This window comes from Heliangelus exortis, chromosome Z (assembly GCF_036169615.1).
Source record: "Heliangelus exortis chromosome Z, bHelExo1.hap1, whole genome shotgun sequence".
In the NCBI taxonomy this organism is placed as follows: Eukaryota; Metazoa; Chordata; class Aves; order Apodiformes; family Trochilidae; genus Heliangelus; species Heliangelus exortis.
The window spans coordinates 64,081,973-64,104,816 of record NC_092454.1 but is presented as its reverse complement, the minus strand read 5'-3'; the positions used below and the strand labels follow the sequence as shown (position 1 = coordinate 64,104,816).

At 44.8% G+C, this 22,844-nt stretch overlaps 2 protein-coding genes across 2 annotated transcripts; both read right to left on the bottom strand.

Annotated features, from left to right (window-relative positions):
• Positions 1-544: 544 nt before the first annotated feature.
• On the bottom strand, positions 545-6,130 carry GNG10 (G protein subunit gamma 10). The gene is made up of 3 exons (XM_071730205.1): positions 5,934-6,130; positions 2,542-2,673; positions 545-895 (listed from the first exon to the last, which is right to left on the bottom strand). Exons 1-2 carry the CDS (start codon positions 6,012-6,014, stop codon positions 2,548-2,550), a joined length of 207 nt encoding a protein of 68 aa, XP_071586306.1. The 5' UTR covers positions 6,015-6,130; the 3' UTR covers positions 545-895; positions 2,542-2,547.
• A 5,336-nt stretch (positions 6,131-11,466) lies between these two features.
• DNAJC25 (DnaJ heat shock protein family (Hsp40) member C25) lies at positions 11,467-22,581 on the bottom strand. The gene is made up of 4 exons (XM_071730204.1): positions 22,201-22,581; positions 20,486-20,638; positions 18,537-19,007; positions 11,467-12,239 (listed from the first exon to the last, which is right to left on the bottom strand). Exons 1-4 carry the CDS (start codon positions 22,504-22,506, stop codon positions 12,117-12,119), a joined length of 1,053 nt encoding a protein of 350 aa, XP_071586305.1. The 5' UTR covers positions 22,507-22,581; the 3' UTR covers positions 11,467-12,116.
• Positions 22,582-22,844: the final 263 nt, after the last annotated feature.

The window sequence follows — 22,844 nt, the reverse complement described above, 5'->3', positions numbered from 1 at the left end:
GCTCTTTGTTACAATTAAACAATGAGTTCAAAGCCATTGGTGAAAGGAATTTTATTTCCAAACTTCTAAAAGATTAATACAAACAATAGAAAGTAGAAAAAATCAAAAACCTATTTAAAAAGTTAGTTGTCCTTGTAAAAGTGCTCTATAAAACTGAAAGCAAATGACCAAGCACTAAAACTATTACGAAGTTTTGTGTACTGCAAATTTTGACAGCTATGCATGCACCTGTATTTGGATGTTCATGGATTTTTAGTATCTGTTTGGTCACATTTTAAAAACATCAAGGAAATCCCACCACAGCAGTACCTTTACAAATACAAATTAGGAGAAATATTACAGATTAGAAGTGTTGAAAGAAACATGCCTTAGGAATCAACTCTGTGCTACACATTGTGTCCAGCACCTTCTAAAAGGTGTCATTCACAGACCTACATACACTTCAAAAAAAAACTTGTTGGTTCCAGATCTTGCTAGTGGAAGCAGAATTCCCACTGAGAACACCATTTCAGTAATAACAACATCTAGTTTTGTACTTTAACCATTCACTTTTTTGGATGTTTTATTTCAGAAAAAACCCAAATAGTATTTACTATTATAGTTTACCAAAATAGAAGTAATTGGTAAAAATTTGTGTGTTTTTCTTCCTAAAATGTAAATTTCAAGTAATATTTCTACAGTTAGCAACAGTGGTGATTATGAAAAGACTAAGAGTTACATTAAAAAATTCACAAACATTAGCAAAAGGTAGTGAAGTACAGATACAGAAGAACAAACAGGTAAATAAGCATTGGTTTAGCCACACAAAGGCTGGGACACAGAAAGAGACTTTCTTGTGAAGGAAAGGCAGTTGCTATTCACCTCTTGCTTGAAGGCAACTCTCTGATGATCTTGTCTGTAAGAGGAAAAAAAGGTTCATTAAATGCCATCTTCCTAAGCTAACACATTTCTCTTGAAAGTTGTAACACAAAAGCTTCTTTGCACTGAGAAAAAAAACTGAATAACTACTTTTCTCTTTTGAATGTTGGCATCCTTGAATATAATAAAAAAAATTCATTGGCTTTTTGACTTTATTTTCATTTTTTTATGATCCTAAGATAACTAAATAATAAACCAGATGACTGATGTACTATCAGAAGGTGACTAGGTGACATCTTGAGCTGAGCTATGCATTTCTAGAAGTAGCACAAATTAACCACCAAGCTTGTTTGAGAAAATATTTTTATCCTGTCTGGATGGTGCAATGAAGCATGAATCCTTGAAATAGAGACATACACAGAAACACAAAAGAGAAAAAGTTGGAAGATTGCCTCAGTAACAAAAGAACACATGCAGCAATCACTGTCAATTTTGTCTTATTTGCAGGAAGAATTGAAGGTAGCACCTTCTGTTTGTCCTTTCCCCCTTCCCAGATTTTTCCAAAAGAGCATCACATGCTGAGTTGTTCTCACACTTCAGGTTCAACCCTGTTTTGTCAAATCTATGTAGCAACAATCAAAACCATGCTGTTGATGAAACACAAGCACAGCTGTAAGCTCAGGAGCCCTGGAACACGAAGGGGAAGATTTTACTGGTGGTTTATGTTCTAATTTAAATTCTGCTCTAGAAGGAAACATTCCTTTTCACTTTAATACCTGTCTCAAAGAAAGATACAGTCTCAAATGATTCAGTAGTTCTTCCTCTCTGTAGTTTTTTCAGCTCTTTAGTGGGAACTGTTTTGTAGGGTTTTTTTTTTTTTTTTTTCTTTGAAAGAAGAGTAAGCCTTTCTGAATAGAATACTTCTATGTTTGTTATACAGAATATAAAAATAAATTTTTCCAACATAAATTTGCAAATGCTAGACCCACCCATCCTGCAGGTGTCATGCAGTCCACATCATGCAGCTACAAGCAAAGCAGACAAAATTTAGGAAGTATCTCATGTTCTAGACCTCTGTTAAAAAAGGTTACAGAGGATGTGAGTACAGATTGCCTCAGCTCATTTCTTCCCCCACTGCTTTTGGTGCTGTATCAAGAGTAACAACAGAAAAAGCCTAAAAAGAAGCGCAGCCAAATCAGATGCAATGTGATGCTGAAGATAAAATGTGTTTTAAGAAGGTTCTTGCTTAAGCTGCAAGGGAGTTATGGGAACACATGCAATAGACACAGTTTGGTCTTATTCTTCAAGCTGGTTATGTCAGTGGTTTTTATGTCTGGCTGTGTCAAACACAGCTGTGTGACATGGACATTTTTTGTTATTTTTGGATGCCACTGATGACCCTAGAGGTTTTCAAACACAAAAACTGAGCAGCCAACTAAAAAAAAACAACAACAAACAAACAACAATCCTCAGTAACAAAACACCTCTAGAAAGAGCTGTAGGAAGAAGTCATGCTTCAATTGCCACACCTAAAGGAAACCAAAGACAATTTGTGGAGCCAGCAGAGAAGTGATGAGCACTTTGCTCAGGAGAACTCAACATTCAACCATTACCATGTGCCCTTCTCCCTCCTCGGGCTTGAGTTTCATATCAGAGCTGTTGTGTTGTCTGTGACTTTATTACCTGATTTCAGAGAAGAACACAGGACCGGGGCTCTCGAAAGGGATTGCTCCCTGCAGGAACCCCAACAAGCAAGGCATCTTTGCAGGCATTTTGCATGCAGTACTGCTGGAGTTCTGCAGCTGCCTGAGAGACCTGTGTAAAGGAAAAAGGAAAACAAATCCAGACAGGAAAATAATTCATTCACAAACATCTATTAGGCATTTCCTCTTCAAGAACCATTACCAAGCAGAGTTGGAGCACAGCCAGGTCAGCTCTTGGATTCTAAAACAGCAACTAAATCAGCAGAGATGCACATTTATAGAGCTCCAGTGCAACATGCATGAAATACTACTCCAGTGATTAACCAGAAGACTGTGCAAATGTGACAGAATTTGTCTTCATTAAAATGCCCAGGGCTGTGACCACAGTATTTTCCAATCTACAGCATTGTTCCAAGTGTGTATTTGAACTCTTATCTCCTCAGATAATTTATGAAAAGGATTTTCGTTTCCAAACTGTTAAGCAACGCAGAGCATAACAAGGAATGAAAGCAAAAAGATGGAGATGAAAAGCTTTTAAAGTCCAAACTGCCACCTTCCCCCATCAGTCAAGTGGCATTCTCACCCCCAAAGAGGACAGTCCAGAGTCATAGAACAGGCCCAGGAGCCTAAAAGCAAAATGCCTCCAGCACTGAACTCCCCATCTCTCCCTATGAACAGCAAGTCAGTCATGTGTCTTCATTTATGAATGAAAACATAGGGGAATTCCCAATTTCTCAGACACACATTGGTAACAGATGCAGGGAACCACACTGTCTGCTAAATTTTTCTTGCAAAAGGAAAGTCTGAGCATATTAGTCAGAATTCAAGTTCCCCTCTGACCTCATCTCTGCCTTTGTAACAGGACTCCTGGAATAGTGAATTTTCCTCCAACACAGTTTTGCAGTGTTGCTAGAGGAGGGACCAGACCATAGCCTGAAGGATCATCCATGCTTCACAGCCTCCTGATTGAAGGGGACACCCAGGCACCCTGATGGGATTTTGGTTCTTGGCAATCCCATCTAACAGCACCTGGAAGCTCCTGGGAAACCCAGCCTAGCACGTGGCCTTTTGTTTGCTGCTTCACTGCTGCCTTTGTTCACCACCTCCCAGCTCTCCTCCAGGACATTCCTCCTGGTAATTGCCCAAATTTACCCATCAGCTGTCAGCATTATAGGGAGTTGTTAAGCATGTCCCCATGGCCCCCCAGGTCCTCTTGAGTGGAAGAGGGAGAAGCATCAGCAAGGATGCTAGTCAGTGGGCTCTGTGACACCTCCCTTCCTTGGGGAAGATCTCTCTCTGCATGCTGCACGGGCCTCCAGCCCTGCCCAGCCCTGCAGCATGAACTCTCTTGTCTCAGACACAGTGTCAATCCCTTGCTGGTACCCAACTAAGCATCACAGAGCTATCAGGCCAAGGATGCCTGGACCTTTTTCCTGGGAAAATGAGCAGAGAATCACCCAGAGCCCTGTGAGCAGTTCCTCACTGCATCTCCTAGTACGTTGCTGCCAAGCCCTGGAGCTCTGTATACCCTGATGCTCCTGGAAAGGTACAAACCTCATTTTTCAGAGCTGTGTGAGAACTATCCATATGGCAGCAGAATGTTGTTCCAGGACAGATTTGTCTTACTCTTAGCCTCACCCATTCTTCACTCCTTCATTTCACACAGAAAGCACTGGGGTTTCTGCTGTATTTCATCACAGGACAAACACGCTCCCTGTGGCAGCCTCCTGCATGCAGATGTGTGTGGGTACTTCTTTCCTACTTGGTTTCCTCTTTCTGAAATTATTGTTCCTGTCTGCTTTTTCAGCTGGCAGGGTAAACAAAATCATTCTCAGAACTTTTTTTTTTTTTTTTTAAATACCCTTTCATATCCAGCTTTCTTCTGAAAGCATATTGCCTATTCAAGGCAGCCAAAACATTTTCTCCTCACTCTTGTGCCTGCTAAAACTGATCCAAGTGGTTTTTCAACAGCTGAAAAAGCCTTGTGGTTTTTACACTACTCATCAACAACCCCCAGGTGACACTTTTTGTAGGACACACTTTTGACTTGTGATGATAAAAGGATACTAACAGGTTCCTAGAACAGCAGACCTGGAAAGACACTGCCATACACAATGCTTCAAGGAAGAGGAAACTGAGATCTCATCAAGGCCAGTTCTCCCTGGAGTACAAGCAAGCCCATAGTAAAGGTGTAGCCTGAAGAATTTCATCTACAGAATTTGTTGCTGCCACAAAGTTACCCCCAATAAATTATAAAACTGTATTTTCATGTAATACCTACATGAGGAGAGGGGAGAGGGACTGTATGCCTCAAAAGTAAACACAAACAAAGAAAAACCTCAGGAACATAGGAAAAACCTCAGGAACAGAGATCCAGGCTTTTGCTTGTGGAATAAGGCAACAGAAATACTGGGTCAATCATTTCTGTCTTACCCAATATCCCTCTTCCCATGAGAGCACACACTTCTACTCTGTACTGTGCTGTTTCTCACACGCTCCCACACATCACTGCAGAGATACAGTCACTTTTAACGAATCAAACATCTGCCAGTTCAGCATTTGTGGGTAAAATTCACGAACTGATTGCAACAATGTCTAAAAGCCATAGTGGTTTTACCTTGCAGTAAGCACTTGAAATTTCCACCTGCCTAGGAGAGGAATGGTATTCTGAATTATTCTTTAAATCAATTAGTTAAGTTCCTGCAGCTCATTACACTGGCACTGTCAGACTGAGGAAGCTGCCGTGGTGTGACTGGCCAGAGAAAGATGGCGAATGCAGGGAGGCGATGAGAGAAGAGGAAAGTGCAGGACACAAATTAATATGACCTTCATCATTTTACAGCCTACGCTGGGTTTTGTCGGTGGGTGGATTTTGTCGCTTTTGCAGAGCAGCTGTGGAAATCCCCCCCCCCCCCCCCAAACCCTTGTGCGGGGAAACGAGAGCTCCCTGGGACAGCTCTACTGGGCGATTTGGGCAAAATAAACAAAACCAAGCCCTGGGCGCTGTCAGGACGGCCTCACCAGCCCGCCTTTGTCTGGAAATCTGCTGGAGGGAGAAGGTTCATGCATGCGTAGAAAATCGCCTGCTCTGACCGAACGTGTCAGCAGACACCGACAGACACCGGACGCTGCTCTGCCCCGCAGCGGGGGTGATTTCGGGGGGTGGGCTGGCTCTGCCGCCAGGAACTGCTTGCTGGTGCAGAATTCACGAGTGGATTCTGCATTGCCCAGCACAGCTGGGTGGGAGGGCACCCACCCCAGGCACGGTACCATCCGGCTCTGCCCCCCCCCCGACCCGATCTCGGGGGAAGACGAAGCGCGGACGAAGGGGGAAGAAATGACCGGGGGAGCAGCTCTTCTGCCTCTCCTCACCTTGATCCTCTCCACGGCCGCCTCCAGCTTCAGCTGCTCCACCAGCCGCTGCATGGTGCTCAGGCTGCCGCCCGACGACATCCCCAGGACGCCTGCACCGCGGAGACAGGCGGTCAGCTCGGTTCGGCTCGGCTCGGCTCGGCTTGTTTGGAGTGGGCTCCTCTGGACTGGGCTAGGCTTCCCCAGGAGCCTCCCCGAGGAGGGGCCGGGGCTGGGTCCCGGTTGGTTCCACCCGCCGCCCCTCGGCACCGCCCCGCTGGTCCAGACCAGCCCCGCCGGCCGGGCCGCCTCGGGGTGGAAGGATGGGCGGGTGCGGAGGTTTTGAGTTAAAACGGAACAGGAATAAAGGAGAAAAAGGGAGAGCGGAGAAGCGAGGGGGGAAGGTGTTGAGAGGGAGAAAAGGGGGGAGACATGGGAGAAAGGAGAGGAGAGGAGAGGAGAGGAGAGGAGAGGAGAGGAGAGGAGAGGAGAGGAGAGGAGAGGAGAGGAGAGGAGAAGAGAGGAGAGGAGAGGAGAGGAGAGGAGAGGAGAGGAGAGGAGAGGAGAGGAGAGGAGAGGAGAGGAGAGGAGAGGAGAGGAGAGGAGAGGAGAGGAGAGGAGAGGAGAGGAGAGGAGAGGAGAGGAGAGGAGAGGAGAGGAGAGGAGAGGAGAGGAGAGGAGAGGAGAGGAGAGAGGAGAAGGAAAAAAGAACAAGAAAAGGAAAAGGGCAAATAGCCTGTAAAGAGTTGATGAAAAGCCTTTTCTGCCCTCAGTGAGCTGTGGGGCTCAAACCACTCAGCAGCTGCTGCATATCCACCCCCCCACCACAGTGTTCATCACTGTGTCAGTGGTGACCATAAATAATTCACTTCTTGGTGGGGGTTTGCCAGCCATCAGAGTTTGATGGCCTGATAAAAGTTTAATGGGGTGAAAAGCATAGCATCAAATGTTTTCTCTGAACATAGGGACAACCAGCCATGAACATGCTTGAGCTTCAACCAAAGCCTCAGTATGGTCTTGGAAAAGACTCAGGCGGAGCATGAGAGCTCCTGGATCTGAATACCATTTTAATATTAAGTGAAATGGATGTTTCACCCCACATATACTATGTATTTGAAAGTACATGCATGCTACAAAACAGTTAACAGTACTTTGAAAAAAACTGAGGGGCGGTGGGATCTTTCTCCAAGATCTTGCCACACTTTTCCACAGAAAGATCTCATCGCTACCTAGTACCAGCAATACGTCCTCATGCAAACATTTCCTTCTGAAGTCAGCCTCATGGCCATCCCTGGAAAAATGATGGAGCAGCTCATTCTGGAGGTCATCTTTAAGCACATGGAAGAGAAGAAGTTATCAGGAGTAGTCAGGATGGGTTTACCAAGGGGAAATCATGCTTGAATAATCTGTGACTGAATGGGTAGATGCAGGGACACCAGTGGATGTGGTCTACCTTGACCTTAGCAAGGCTTCTCACACAGTCTCCCATAACATCCTCGTGAGCAAGCTCAGGAAATGTGGGATAGAAGAATGGACAGTGAGATGGATTATGAACTGGCTACAAAATAGAGCCCAAAGAGTGACCAGTGGCATGGGGTCCAGCTGGAGACCTGTGACTGGTGGAGTCCCCCAGGGATCGGTGCTGGGTTCAGTCCTGTTCAACATCTTTATCAATGACCTTGATGATGGCACAGAGTGTCTTCTCAGCAAGTTTGCTGATGACACAAAGCTGGGAGGAGTGGCTGACACCCCAGAAAGCTGTGCTGCCATTCAGAGGGACCTGGATGGGCTGGAGAATTGGGCAGGGAAAAATTTAATTAATTTCAACAAGGGCAAGTGTAGGGTCTTTTATCTGGGTAGGAACAACCCCAGGAACCAGTACAGGCTGGGGACTGAGTTCTTGGAGAGCAGTGAAGGGAAAAGGGACCTGGGTGGTGGATGGAAGGATGACCATGAGCCAACAATGTGTCCTTGGGGTGAAGAAGGCCAATGGCATCCTGGGGTGCATTAGAAGGGGGGTGGTTAGTAGGTTGAGAGAGTTTCTCCTCCCCCTTTACTCTGCCCTGGTGAGGCCACATCTAGAATATTGTGTCCAGTTCTGGGGGCCTCAGTTCAAGGACAGGGAACTGCTTGAAAGAGTCCAGAGCAGAGCTTCCAAGATGATTAAGGGAGTGGAACATCTCGCTTATGAGGAAAGGTTGAGGGAGCTGGGGCTTTTCAGCTTGGAGGAGTATGAGGGGTGAGCTCATAAATGTTTATAAATATGTGAAGGAAGAGAGCCAGGGGGATGGTGCCAGGCTCTTCTCAGTTATGCCAAATGATAGGACAAGAGGCAACGGATATAAACTTGAGTATAAAAGGTTCCATATAAATATGAGGGAAATTTTTTTTACTGTGAGGGTGACAGAGCACTGGCACAGGCTGCCCAGGGAGGTTGTGGAGTCTCTTTCTCTGGAGACATTCAAAACCCACCTGGATGTGTTCCTGTGTGACCTCCTGTAGGAGACCCTGTCCTGTCAGGTGTTGGGCTCTATGATCATTTGAGGTCCATTCCAACCCTTAACTTTCTGTGATGCATCTTTATTTACACTTTCTTTACCTGGTATAGCAGCCTTATTCCTGCCTTTTTTATTATATATGTAATTGCTTTGTCAAGTTAATTTTAAGATAAATAGGGCCTGAAAAGTCATGTCCAGCAGATACACATCACTGAGAATTACAATGAGTTGTTAGTCTAAAACAGCTCAGCAGCCTCAGCTAATGAAGTGTCACTGCAACATCCACAGCTTTGTAAACATACAATTGTTTTCTATACTTCACAGTGGAGATATGATTGAAGTGCCACTGCCAGACACTTTTTTGCTGAAACCCATTAATTTGTGCCTGGGTCTGGTTATTTTCAAAGGGCTCACATGTTGAGGAAAGAGGGAACTTCAAGCCTGCAGAACATTACCAGCAGGTCATACACCTGATGACTTTCTTCACTCACTTCTTTTCAGGTCAGTGTTACAGAGACAAGACACCACTGCCACAGAAAGACAGTTCTGTCCTTCCCAGGGACTGCCCCACCACTGGACCTTGTTTCCTGCAGTGGCATTGGGTCAGGGAATTAATCTTGATTAGAATTAACCAAGGCAAAAAGGGAAAATAGATTTGAGGTTTCATTTGCTTGTGTAATCCAAATGCATGGCTTGGGAGGGAAAAGACAGCAAAATGAGGCAAGACCAGCAGGGCTGTTACCCTGTGAAACTGTGGCCACAGATTAAGATGCTCCTGTGTGCCTCTTTTCCACATCTGGAAAAGGTAACTATCTTACCTAATAATAACGTACGTAATTAATTGTCTTACCTAATAATCAACACCATTTCACTTATGCTTACCTTTATTCCCTTTATTTCTACTACAGCAATTTCATCTTTCTCCTTCCATTCTTGAAGGAGGCTGTTTTGGGGCCAAAGCAGCAATACACCCAAGCTAGAAGGTCTCTTACTTCACCAACATCTTTGCAGTGACCCTGCCACACCACTACAGTGTCCCTAAGAGTACTTCAGGAAAGCAAGCACAGTTTACTCTGTTTACCTTCTTTAACAAGTTTCAGATTTGAAGTGAACATTAAATACAAAGTGACTTGAATTTATAGCTGCACTGCATGCAGCAGAGATGAAGGACAAATCTAGTTTTTCCTCTTGGATTGATGGTTGGACTGGATGATCTTGAAGGTCCTTTCCAACCATGATGATTATATGATTGTATGATTCAACAATACAATACAATACAATACAATACAATACAATACAATACAATAGTTATCAATTCAGCAAAATACTCCTAACATGGTTTTGATTATGTATGATTTTAAACAGAAAGCAGAGATGATACTCCAAGAGAAACTGCAAGAGACGTAGAGAGCAAAAAGTTTTCCCCAATAAATGAGGACAGGTCACATTTGCAAAATCAGAAATGTCCTTCTTCGAGACTTAATCAAAAGGAATTTTAAAGCTTTCAGTTAACATGGGCTTTGGCATGAGTAGCAAGATGAAGAGCTTCTCCTCAAGGCCCAGTCTCCACAGAAGCCAGCAGGAACACTTCTGAGGAACTTGCTTTCATAGCTGTGATAAATGACAGGAGCAGTCTGATGTGGCTGTGCTCCCCACCTGCTCCTTCCCCAGTAAAAGTTCTCATTAAAAATGTGGTAACAGAATCCCTCTACCAGCAAATCATGGAAACTGACCTGTGCTGAGTTAGAGCAGAAGCCATAGTGTGCTGCTGGCATTATTCATTCTAAGTACTCTGATGAGAAGAGATAAAGAATACTTGAGATTTAGAATTTAAAACAAGTTCAGTACATATATTATATACACTTTTATTAACACATGTCATGGTTTAGGCCCAGCCAGTATCAACCGGGCCACCTATCACTTACCCCCTACCTCCATTGTGGGACAGGGAGGAGAAAATCCATCTCAATCCAGACAAGGAGAGGGGTATTTGCATTCCTCGGTTACACTAATAGGCAAAACCAGACACGTTCAACTTGTGAAGAAGAAAACCTAATGTAATCTACCAGGAGAAAGAGGAAACATGATGAGATCATAAAATACCTGCCCCCCACCCCTCTCCTCTCCCCAGGCCTAGGTCACTTCACTGCTGCCTCGCCCTCAGGGCACAGGAGATGGGCAAGGGGGGGTTCAGGGTCAGTTCCCCACATGGTGTTTCTGCTGCTCCTTCCTCCTCAGGGGGAGGACTCCTCACAGCCTTCCCCTGCTCCAACGCGGGGTCCCTCTCACAGAAGAGAGTCCTTCAGGAACCCCTCTAACATGAGTCCCTCCCATGGGGCGCAGTCCCTCAGGAACTGCTCCAGCCCGGGCTGCCCACAGAGTCATGGCTGCTTCAGGAGCAGTCACCTCCCCTGACACGGGGTCCTCCATGACTGCAGAGCCACATCTGACCCTCTCTGTGATCCTGCACAGGCTGCAGTTTCATGTCTGCTCACCTGTGACACTCCACAGTGTCAGTGTTCAGGGGCCAAAAATCCATGTATGCCACACGATGCCACTCCATGGGCTGCAGGGCACTGCTGCCACCTCACCATGGGCTGTAAAGAAATCTCTGCTCAGGCACCTTCTCCTCCTCCTTTTGTCTCCATGGACCTTGATGTCTCTACTCTGGCATTGCTCTCACCTCCTCTCCTCTGCAGGCCCATTTATTGTTTGCAGTTTCATTTCCCTTTCTACAACTTGTTACTCATAGATGCACATCCAGCTTCCCCTGTCTGCTTGGCCTTGGGCAGAGGAGGAGTCAGAACTGGAGCCAAGGGAGCTTCCAGAAGCTTCTCACAGGAGCCACCCCTGGGCCACCTCGCTTCCAGAATACCCCTGCACTAGCCCAAGACAACATAAGGCATTAACAAAATTGCCCTTTTTAGCTAAGGAGTCGTTTTCCCTTTTACCAATAATTTGGTGGAAAAAACGTCACTTTAAGTAGACTAATATTCACTGGTATACTTGTTCTGAAGAAGCAGGTACAATCCAACATACAAGACGAAAAGCCAGACTCAAAAGACAAAAGATCTGAGCTTATTATTTCATTATTCACTCTGTAGAACAAAGAATTAAGGCTTGTTTGCATCACAGTGATGATCAATCATGCATCATTTATTCCCACAAAGAATAAAATTCATTTCCAACTGGAACAGGAATAACAAAAACTCTGCTATAATCCCCATATTGTTTACATCAAAAAACAATTTGGCATCTTAGAAATTAAGACTGAAAAGAAGCCGGAAGAGAGAGGAAAACAGAAAATGGCTTTTGCTTCAGAATATACGATTTCCAGTGATTGCTTGCAGGAACCCTTCAGTTTAAAAAGGAAAAATAAGATTTTCAAGGACTGATCTAGAAACATTTTCAGAAAGACTACTGAGTTATGGTTCCACTGATCATGAATATGAAACGTTGAGAAAATACATTGCCTGGAATACTGAATTCCACACAGATCCCCAAGTAAATGACATATATACATCAAGCTGAACCTGTTTAATAGGTCTGAATTATAAAAATGGTAAACCTGTAATATTTTTCGGCCTGATTTTGTAATTCCTGAGTTTTAGATTACTGCTGAGTCACAGCAGACAAAACTCTTGAATGATGTAGTGGTAAGTTCTGCAAATCACTTTCTAACATGATTACACATTTTGTTCAACTTTCAATCATCCATGAATGTCAGTCTTCCAGGTCCTTCATTCTTCATCCACCGCCGGTACCTCTTCCATCGGGGATCCATGGCCATCTTCTTCTTTAACTCCTCCTCTTGTTCTCGTTTATAGACCTGAAAGACAGAGAAAAGTTTTTAGCAAGGCTGAAGGAACAGCTCAAGTGAACTTCAGTGTGGGTATAAGCATTTTTTACAGAAGACTGAGCTGCAATAGATAAGCAGACCTTGACTAACACAAAGTGTAGGAGTACCTTCAGCCAGGGAGCCTACTGGCAGCAGCTGCAATGCTCTTCATTTTTGCTGAGAGCAAAATTACCTCCTTGTAAGACAGTGCTGCAAGCTCCAAAACTTTTTGAGGAAAAGAACTAGATGCTCAGGCATTCAACAAAAAAAAAAAAAATCCACAGTAAAGAGCTGCTAATGCTCAGAAAGTTAGGTTTTGTTTTGAGTCCCTTCTCAGAACCCACACTGATCAATGCAATTTTTCAGCACCTTGGTTTAGTTATTTTCCAATCTCAAAGTCGTTGCCTAAATAGAATATGGCTATGGAATATTTAATTCCTAATTGAGTTTCTCAACTAAGTTAGTATCTTTGCATTAAGTACTGGCAGTATCAAATGGTAAGTAATTAAATTCTGTCAAGAAATGGTGTCATTTTACTGAAATTCAGGGGCTCAAATTAAGGACATCACTGAAAGACTGCCTGAACTCATAGATCCAGCTGACTATTATCCACTCCTCTTTCATGTGGGCACCAATGACACAGATAAGGGTAACCTGAAAACTACCAGGAAAGATTACAGAGTGCTGGGAGCAGCAGGGAAGGACTTGGGAGCACAGCTAGTGTTCTCATCAATCCTCCCAGTCAAAGGAAAAGTGCAGGAAAGGGCCAACAGAACTGGAAAAGTCAAGAAATGGTTGAGGAGTGGTGCCATAGTCAGTGTTTTGGCTACCTACACCATAAGCCTCATTTTAATAAACCTGGTCTGCTGGCAGCCAAAGGGTTCCATCTGTCAGAGAAAAGGAAAAGAGCCTTCAGCCACAAACTGGCCAATTTAAGTTAGGAGGGCTTTAAAGTAGGGATGCAAGGGGAGAGGGACGCTCAGTTCATGCTGAGGGCAGAGCCACTAACATGCCCTGAACCTGAAAGGGAATCACAGGCCAACAGGAAAGCGTGTGTAGGGGTAGATACAAGCCCTGCCAGTAAGGCTGCTTTGAAGGAGGCACATCTCAAATGCTTCTATGCCAATGCACAAAGCACAGGGAACAAGTGAAAGGAGCTGCACGTGTCTGCAGGCCTGCAGGGCTATGATATTAAATTGGTATCACCAAGATGTGGTGAAGTCCTCCCATGACTGGAGTGTGGGGATGGTTGGGTATGAACTGTTTAGGAAGGACAGGAAGGGCAAAAGAGGGGGTGAGGATGCTGCTCTCTACATCAATAACCATCTGGAGTCCATGGAGCTCTGCCTGGGGATGGGTGAGAAGCTGACAGAGACCCTAGGGATCAGGATTAAAGGGAAGTCAGGGGTAAGAGATATGGCCACATATCTGCTACAGGCCACCCAACCAGGACATCCAGGTGGATGAGGCCCTCTTTAGACACGTAAGAACTGCTTTGCACTTGCAAGCCATGGTCCTCATGGGGGACTTGAATCACCCTGACATCTGCTGGAGGGACAAGACAGCAAAGCACCAGCACTCCAGGAAATTCCTTGAGTGCACTGATGACAACCTCCTCCTCCAAATGGTACAGGAACCAACCAGAAAAGGAGCTTTGCTTAGACTTTGCACTTACCAAGGGAGACAGGCTGGTGAGTGATGCAAAACTGAATGGGAGACAATGCTGCAGTGACCATGACACAGGACAGCAAGGAAAGGGTGAGTAAGCTGATGGCACTTGATTTTAAAAGGAGAGACTTTGGTCTCTTCAAAGATCTGCCTGGTATGGTACAACGGGACAAAGCCCTGGATGGGAAAGGAGCCCAGGAAACTGGTCCATGTTCAAGAACCACCTCCTGCATACCCAAGACCAATGTGTCTCAGTGAAAACAAGGCAGTCAAGAGTGCCAGGAGGCCAGCATGGATGAGCAAGGAACTCCTGGACACACTTAAGTTTAAAGAAAAAAGTTTACAGAAGATGGAAGCAAGAACAGATACCCTGGGCGAAGTACAGAAAAGTAGTCAGGAGAAACAAGAGATCAGGTTAGGAAAGCAAAAGCACAGGGAGAATTGGATCTAGCAAGTAATAAAGAGCAACAAGAAAAGTTTCTACAGGTACACCAATGATACAAGGAATACAAGGGAAAATGTAGGCCCACTCCAGAAGGAAACAGGAGAGACCGAGGATGAGGGAGGCTGAGGTACTCAATTACTACTTATTACTTTGCCCCTCTGTCTTCAACAGCAAGGACTCTGGTTACACCCTCCAGGTTACAGAAGCTGGGAAAAGGCAGATCCTCCCACTACAGATGAAGAGCAGGTTTGAGACCATCTAAAGGACCTGAAAGTGAACAAGTCCATGGGACTGATAAGATTTACCTATGGCTCCTGAAAGAACTGGTGGATGAAGTTTCAAAGCCATCCACTATATTTGAAAAGTCATGGCAGTCTGGTGAAGTTCCTCCTGACCAGAAAAGGAGAAACATAACCCTCATTTAAAAAAATGAAAAAAAAGAAGACCCAGTGACCTACAGGCCAGTCAGGTCATTCTGGTCTCTAGTCTAAAATGATATGGATTAGATGGATGGACCACTCACTGGATAAGGAATTGTCTGGATGGTCACACGCAAAGAGTTGTGATCAGTGTCCAAAGGGAGATGCGTGATGAGTGGTGCTCCTCAAGGGCTGGTACTCAGCCCAGTGCTGTTTAACATCTTTCTTAGCAACACGGACAGGGGAACTGAGTGCACCCTCAGCAAGTTTGCTGACAACACCAAACTGTGTGGTGAAGTCAACATGCTGGAGGGAAGGGATGCCATCCATGGGGACCTTGACAGGATGGAGAAGTGGGCTTGTGCAAACTGCATGAAGTTCAACAAGGCCAAGTGCAAGGTTCTGCACCTGGGTCGAGGCAATCCCATACGTGAATGCAGGTTGGGAGGAGAAAGGATTGGGGACAGCCCTGAGAAGGACTTGAGGGTGGTGTTGGACCAGAAGCTCAACATGAGCTGTCAGTATGTGCTTGCAGCCCAGAAAGCCAACTGTGTCCTGGGCTGCATCAAAAGAAGCACAGACAGTCAAGGGAGATGATTCTCCCCCGCTGTTCTGCTCTTGTGAGACCCCAACTGGAGTACTGTGTCCAGTTCTGGAGTCCCCAACATAAGAAGGACAGAGATGTCCTGGAACGTGTCCAGAGGAGAGCCACTAAAATGCTCAGAGGTCTGGAGCACCTCCCTATGAAGACAGGCTGAGGAAGTTGGGGTTGTTCAGCCTGGAGAGGAGGAAGTTCTGAGATGACCTTATAGCAGCTTTCCAACACCTGAAGGGGACCTACAAGAAAGCTGGGGTGAGGCTTTTTAGACATACATGTAACAAGAGCACAAGGGGCAATGGTTTAAAAACAGGAAGAGGGGAGATTTAGATCAGATACAAGGAGCAAATTCTTTATTACAGGGGTGGTGAGACACTGGCCCAGGTTACCCAGGGAAGTGTGGCTGCCCCCTCCTTGGAAGTGTTCAAGACCAGGTTGAGTTGGGCTTTGAGCAACCTGATCTAGCAGTAGGTACCCCTACTCATGTCAGGGGAGTTGGAACTAGATGAACTTTAGGGTCCCTTGCAACCCTAGCCATTCTGTGATTATATGAAATACACAATTATCAGCAAATTCAATTATCTAACAAAAGCAGCAGCACCTGCACTTTTATTCTGTGAAGTGGTTTATGTAGATATAGACAGTGTAAACCTCAATATCATACAGGTTAATGTCCTCTAAGTGTCATCTGATTTCTTTTTAGAAGGGAACTGAGTGTGAGGTTCTACTATGCACAAGAGGGACGTTTGAAATATTATAGTTGGCTTTATAAATGTACTAGCTCAATGTCCAGTGATCACAGAAGTTTTAAGAATTATTAGGAAAGTAAGAGGGGAAAAATATTGTGGAGCTCCAAGGTACACCTATGTGTTGACTTTTTGGTCTTTGTGATTATAAAAGGACACTAGAAAACTGAACAATATGCAGATAGGCATCTTGAATAATCAAAGAACAGTGCTGTTTTTAGGGAGAAACACCTAAGCATATTTTTTCAGCCTAGAAAAGACATTACTAAGTTTCATGTAAGGATACAGGAACGGTAGACAGGAGCACAGGTAGCACCTGAAGGGAGATAAAAGCATGATTATTCCCCATTTCCAATAATAAAAGAACCAGCACACGCACAGGTAGCTTAAAAGAAAAACAACCTCTTCTACACCCGTTGCTGAATTCCTGGCCAGATGGTACTGCAGACACTGGAAGTTCTAATGCATTCAAGGAGTGAAAAATAAGCTTATCAAAGGAAAATTAATTAAAGCAACTAACTACAAAGATACAATTTCCCTTTCAGGAAGTCCCAGAGCTGCAAATTATACTGGACTGTTGCTACATATGTGCAACTTTCATCTATTCTTCACAAAAAAAATACCTGCTGGCCACCAGAGGAGAGGAGTCTGGGCTAAACAGCCTTCACTCCTGGCAAAAATCACAGCTGTCATATTCAGTGACCAAAGCATCATGTCATGGTTTTAGACAGTAACTAGGTGACAGATGCTCTCTGTTATTCCCCCACTTACCCTTCCAGGGGAAGATGAAGGAGAGGAGAGAAACTTTAAGGTTGGAAGAAAAAACTAGGTTAGGTTTAATGAAGTAGTGATAGTGAATTACAAATGCATATAAATTATATAAATATGAAGCTGAATTAAAAATGTATATAAATTATGTAAATGTGGAGCTTGGTAATTGCTTCCCAAGTGGAAAAGTCCCACACTGGATTTGGCAGCAGAAGGGGGTGCCCAAGTCCAGAGTTCCAGTGATAGTTGGCAACACAAAAGCAACCAAGCCAGTCCTGCTGGGGAAGGCAGAAGGTGACCTGTATCATAATGCTCTTCTCCAGTGAGGAAACAAGGAGCAGTGGGAGGAGCAGCAACAAACAGCCCCCAAGCCAGCTAGCACAGCAGCCAGGGAAGCCACCAAAGGGCTCTCTTGGGATCCATTTTATCCTCAGCACCATGAGAAGGGATACTGTGATTGTTCAGTTTGGGTCACCTGACTGGCAGCTGCTGGTGCTGTCCCAGGCAAGATTCTTCTATCCTGGTCCTCTCAAACCACAGCATATTATTTGTTAGTAACGACATGGATCCCAAACATGTTTTTTTTTTCTACAACATGATATCCATCCTATCTTACTCTATCTATAGAGCATTAATTTTTGACAAGTCTTTGGACTTCCAGACTCTTTTCTAGCTAGCTCATGGTGACTCAGCATGTGTATGTACCTATTGGCTATTTTTTTTTTTTACAGTAATATCAGTTCTACTTTTTTCCTCATACAAGTTTCTAGATTAATCCACCCCTGCCTACTTCAAAAGAAGCATTTCCCTATTTTTGGTGCCCTGCCACTAGCAAATCCAATTCTGTCACCATCTTATTTCTTTTCCTAGCACAGCTCCTCTTCCCCTTAACCAGGCCAACTTTGTATTCTGTTTCTCTTCCAAAAACCTTACACCCAGATGGCCCACAGATGAGCCTCTGTGGAACAATTCTGTCAATCTGCCAGGCATCCCAAGTCATTCTGGACTGCAGTTCCATGCTGTAGCTAATGTTCATTCACTGCTGTCACAGAAAGCTAAAAAAAAATATATTGGCTATTTTGTAACAGGCTATCCAAGAGTAGCAGTTGCACCTAACAGTGTTTCACATGCTATCTCTACTTGAACAGGTACATAGCACAAGAACAGCCTTGACTCACTGAAGGCCAAAGAACTATCAAGGGACAGTTTAAAAAAACTACTTAGGAATTAATGGCTTAGAAGATTGATGAAAGAAGAATTTCAGATTATGCATGTAATCCTTATTACAAATTATTAATGTTTTGAGAACAGTCTTCCATCTAATGTTATAATTTTGTCTTATCACATCGTTATAAGGAAACCTTTAATCAAATTCAACTACATGTTGTTCACATACATTCCCTTTCAATCACAGACTGATGTCCCCTGACCCTCTGCCTATAGAGACAGGCACAGTGAGGAGCTGCTGCTCTCCATAAGCATAAAAGCACACCAAATGTCTGTCTTTTCATTTTCAAAAGCAACAGCTAAATTAAGAAGCAATGCTTCACATGGCCCAGTCCCAAAGCACCTTCACAAAACAGCTGTCCTTACCCTGGGAGCACTGGATAACTAACACCAGATTCTCCAGCAGAAGCCACCCACCTCATAGTTTTCTCGTATCCACAGCTGCCGTTCCAGGAAGGTCTCTTTTTGATGTTCTTCTAGGCTGTCAAACTGAGACTTGGACATTTTCATAAACCTTCGTATGATATACAGCTTCTCTTCCACACCATACTCTTGCCCTTTAATAGTGAAACAATAAATCCACCAACAGTACCAACCTATGTATTTGCACAAGTAGAAAGGAGCAAGAAGAATCTGAAACAGAAGGATGTCGTATATCTTGGGCTTCTGGTAACCACCTTTTATATCTATTTTATTTTTTATAATGTCTTTGATGATTTCTTCCTCTTCTTCACGGATTTCTTCTTTAGACCGCCTGTTCTTGCCTTTTTCTTTAGTCTTATTGAGTAAACCTTGCTGCCTGGCAATCTCAGTAGCTTGTATACGGTATTTTGGCACTGTAGCTAGGTAGTTGATAGCTTCATTGTAACTATTCCACCAGCTGAAGAACTGTAATTGAAGAAGATCAAGCATGAAAAACTTGTTTTTATACAAACACCTTCCTATTTGGAGATTTGCCTGGAAAATCATACACCTTTGTTGTTGTCATACACCTTTAACCACAATTACATGACAGCAAGAATAAAAACTTAAAGTTAACAACTCTTCTGCAGTATTACAGAAGCTGTAATTATTCCTCCAAACTTAGTACAGCACCTGGAAAATAGACATACAGATATGTATCTCACAGCAATACACACTGATGAGGAAGGACAAGCAGACACTGTTCAGACTGGTTCTGTTCACAAGAAGATTGTTAACTCCTGAAGCTTAATGCTAGGTTGTGCCAGCAATTCCCAAAAGCCCTCTTGGTTTATCAATAAACTAGCTAGTATATGAATGTTTCATTACAAAATGGCTATTCATTTAAAATAGTTAATTAAACATGGATTAAGCACAAAAAAGCCTCATCAGTCTGACAGGGCTGACTTTACAAGATTCAACATCTCTCTCTAATCTCTAGCTACCCTCTAAATTTCAATGGGGAAAAAAAAAAAAGGCACAAACCAGAAATATAGTGCCTGGGGTCTTACTGGGGCAACTTTTTTTAAAAAGCAGCATTTTACACCACTTACCAAGACAAAGGGTAGACCCATTATACAACCTTAACAAAGGCCAAAATGGAGGAACAATTGAGAGCAAAAGAGAGGTAAATCAGTTTATATAGACGTTTAGACTGAATTTGCAATCATCTCGCAGCTGGACCGCAAGGAAGTGAATGTCACCATTTACAGACAAAATAAGATGTGAAATGAAACTCTGCCACTGGAAGTAGATCTGAAGAGAAAATAAGTATTTGGCTGCATATGCCATTAGAATTTAGTACTCCAAGCTCCCAAATTCTGAATAGCATATTTTTGTTTTAACTTCTAAAATTCCATTAAAAAGTGAGCTATCTGCACTACAAAAAGAACTTTATTGTCACCTCTTTGTTTTCAGGGTATTTTTAACCATGTTTTGAACAAGAAATCCAACAGATGCTTAAGTACAGCTACGCACCTTCTTCCATTTACATACTTTTCAGCAATGGCACAAGTTTTCTAATCGAAAACACAGGTAATCTTCTCGACTTTGGAACTACCACCTTCTGAGCAAAATTCACTGAACTGAACTGACTTCTCTCCTGAGTTCATTGTGGTGTTTAAACCACACTGCAATGTAAGATTCACACATTAGTAAACTGCTGGTGTTTAGCACTATCATCGGAATTGTAACTTGAATTTAGTTTCCAATTACTCTGATTTTTAAAAAATTACTTATGCCGCTTAACAACCCAACAGACACTGTTCTGTGTCTTCAGATGGACACCATGCAGAAGTTCAATGCAGCAGACAGGCATGGGCCCCCTCACTGACACATTACTAAAGCTACAGACACTTCTCATTGAGAAACTCCCTGAGCAATGTCACAAAAACATGAAATTTTACCTGAAACACAGAGATGGCACACACTGTAACTAGAATCACTAATCTGACATCCACTTTAGGTGCCAATCTCCTGCTGTAGTAGTGATAATAATGCCTGTAATACTCTTCTGGATGATCCAGCATGTAGTCATAATCTTTACGTGTCTCTTCATCCTGCAGAATTAGATAAAAAACATGTGCAGCTTCAGATACCCGTTTTCATTTTTTCTGTTATAACCATGTTCTACATCTCATTAATAATCACACTGCTGTAAAATTTGCAACCTCACCAGGTACGAAGCATGGAGGAAAATCTTTTATCCTCTTTCTTGTATTCTCAATTAATTGGTTCTCACATTCATCAACACTCCACACATATCTGACACACAGGATCTTAAATGCATAAGCATATACTGCATGAAGATATGTAATCCTGATATAAAAATACATACTGATATAAAGACAGGCAACTGAAATTCACAAGATACATATTTTTAGCTCCAGAATGGGAAATCCAGATGGACTAGTGAATAAATGTCACTCAAGAAAAGATAGTCAACTGAAGAACCTAATAAGAGATTGTTTTACAAATATTTTAGAATTAGCTTACAGGGCTGTATAATCTGCCTAAAGGAAGGCCATTTCAAATAACCTCACTGTTCTTATTTTCTTTGGGGTTACCCTCATTTCCATCTAATTAAGAGATGAGAAATCTAATTTTGTAATTTTGAAATGTATTCCTTTCCTATCCCCCAAAAAGGTTCCTTTTTTTTTTCTTCCTGCAGCCTTAAAACACTTTCAAGCTTCATTCTTTCATCCCCAAGTTGCATCTTTGCCAAGCCGCATATATTTTGCCCTGATAAGCCTCCGTCACAGATCCCACATGCCACTCAAGTCACTGCTTACTTTTTTGGTTGGGAGCATATGCCTAAGATAAAGCTCAGTCAGTTAATTTTAAATACAAAATTATTTTCCAGAGAACAGATTCTAAATACAGAATGTTTTGCAAAAAAACTCTATTCCCTTCCCGCATTCCTTGACTGTCCGTCGAGGAACGTTTCTCAGGATTTTTCCCTTCCCCCCTCCCCCCGACTGCTGGTAGGAAGCAAGGTGGCTGAGACCACACGGGGGAAAGGAAACCCTCAGAGCCTGCTGAGATGGACACTGCGATCCCGAGAGGTTCCGATCCTCCCCAGGGGAAAAGGCACCCGAGAGGTGTGCGAGGCCAAACTCGTGCCGATTCCCGATGTCGATCTCTTCTGAAGCACGCTTCAGGGACACACGCAGCGGATGAGGCGCAGCCGTCGAGCAAAACTTACAGGGTTTTAAATACCTTTCAGCGTACTTCAAGGCTACCATTTGCCTTCTCAGGACTGCTGACTTTTGCGGTCTGCCGCTAACACGCCAGCAACCCGTACGCAAACACGGGTGACTCCGGTGCCGATGACCAAGAGAGGCGAGCAGCGTGCCCAGAAGCGTGTCCTGGACGGCGCTAGCCCCGGCCCCGCACCTCCTCGCCCGGGCGGCGCCTCCACTCCCGAAACCGAGACCGCTGAGGGACGCGGGCAGAGGCGATGGGGAGGGGTCGGGCGTCCTGCCCGCCCGCCGCCAGCCCCGCTACCGCTACCCGGCCCGCCGACCCCCGCGCGGCCCCCCGGGGCGGCCCCCTCCGCCGGCCCCCTGCACTGTCTCTTACCGGAGCGGCTCCGGCCGCGGTGGCGGTCCCGCTCTCTCACCTTGAGGGTCTCATAGGCGGTGGCGATGAGGAGGAACTTCTCGTGGGCCGCCTGTGGGTCGTCGCCGCCGTCGTCGTCCGGCGAGCCCAGGTCCCCACGGTAACGGTCGGGGTGGTACTTGCGGGCCAGCTGCCGGTAAGCGCGGGCGATCTCCGCCTTGCTGGCCTGCCGGCTGACGCCCAGCACCTCGTAGCAGACGCGCCGCCCGCAGTACAGGCCCTCCGTCAGGCCCCGCGCGGCGCTCAGCCACAGCCACAGCAGCCAGCGCCCGCCCGGACCCGCACCCCCACCGCCTCCCGCCGCCATCTTCCCGATCCTGCTCCCGATCCCCTTCCCGATCCTCCTCCTGCCGCCGCTGCCACCGCTACGGGGACGCGCGCCCTGCGCAGGCGCCTGTGCGTGGCCCGGGGGCGGGGTCGATCGTGTCCCTTCAGGCCCGGCCGGGGCGGCGCCGGAGGGTCCCGTCGTGAGATGGGGGTTGGGGTGGGCAGCGATCGTGAAAGATTAACCTGAATCCGCCGAGACCCGGTCTAAACCGTGTCCCAGGCTCCACATCTTCACGTCCTTTAAGCGCCTCTGCGGACCATTCCTGTGCCTGACAGCCCTTCCAGTCAAGAAATCTCCTGATGCAACTTGGGTCCACG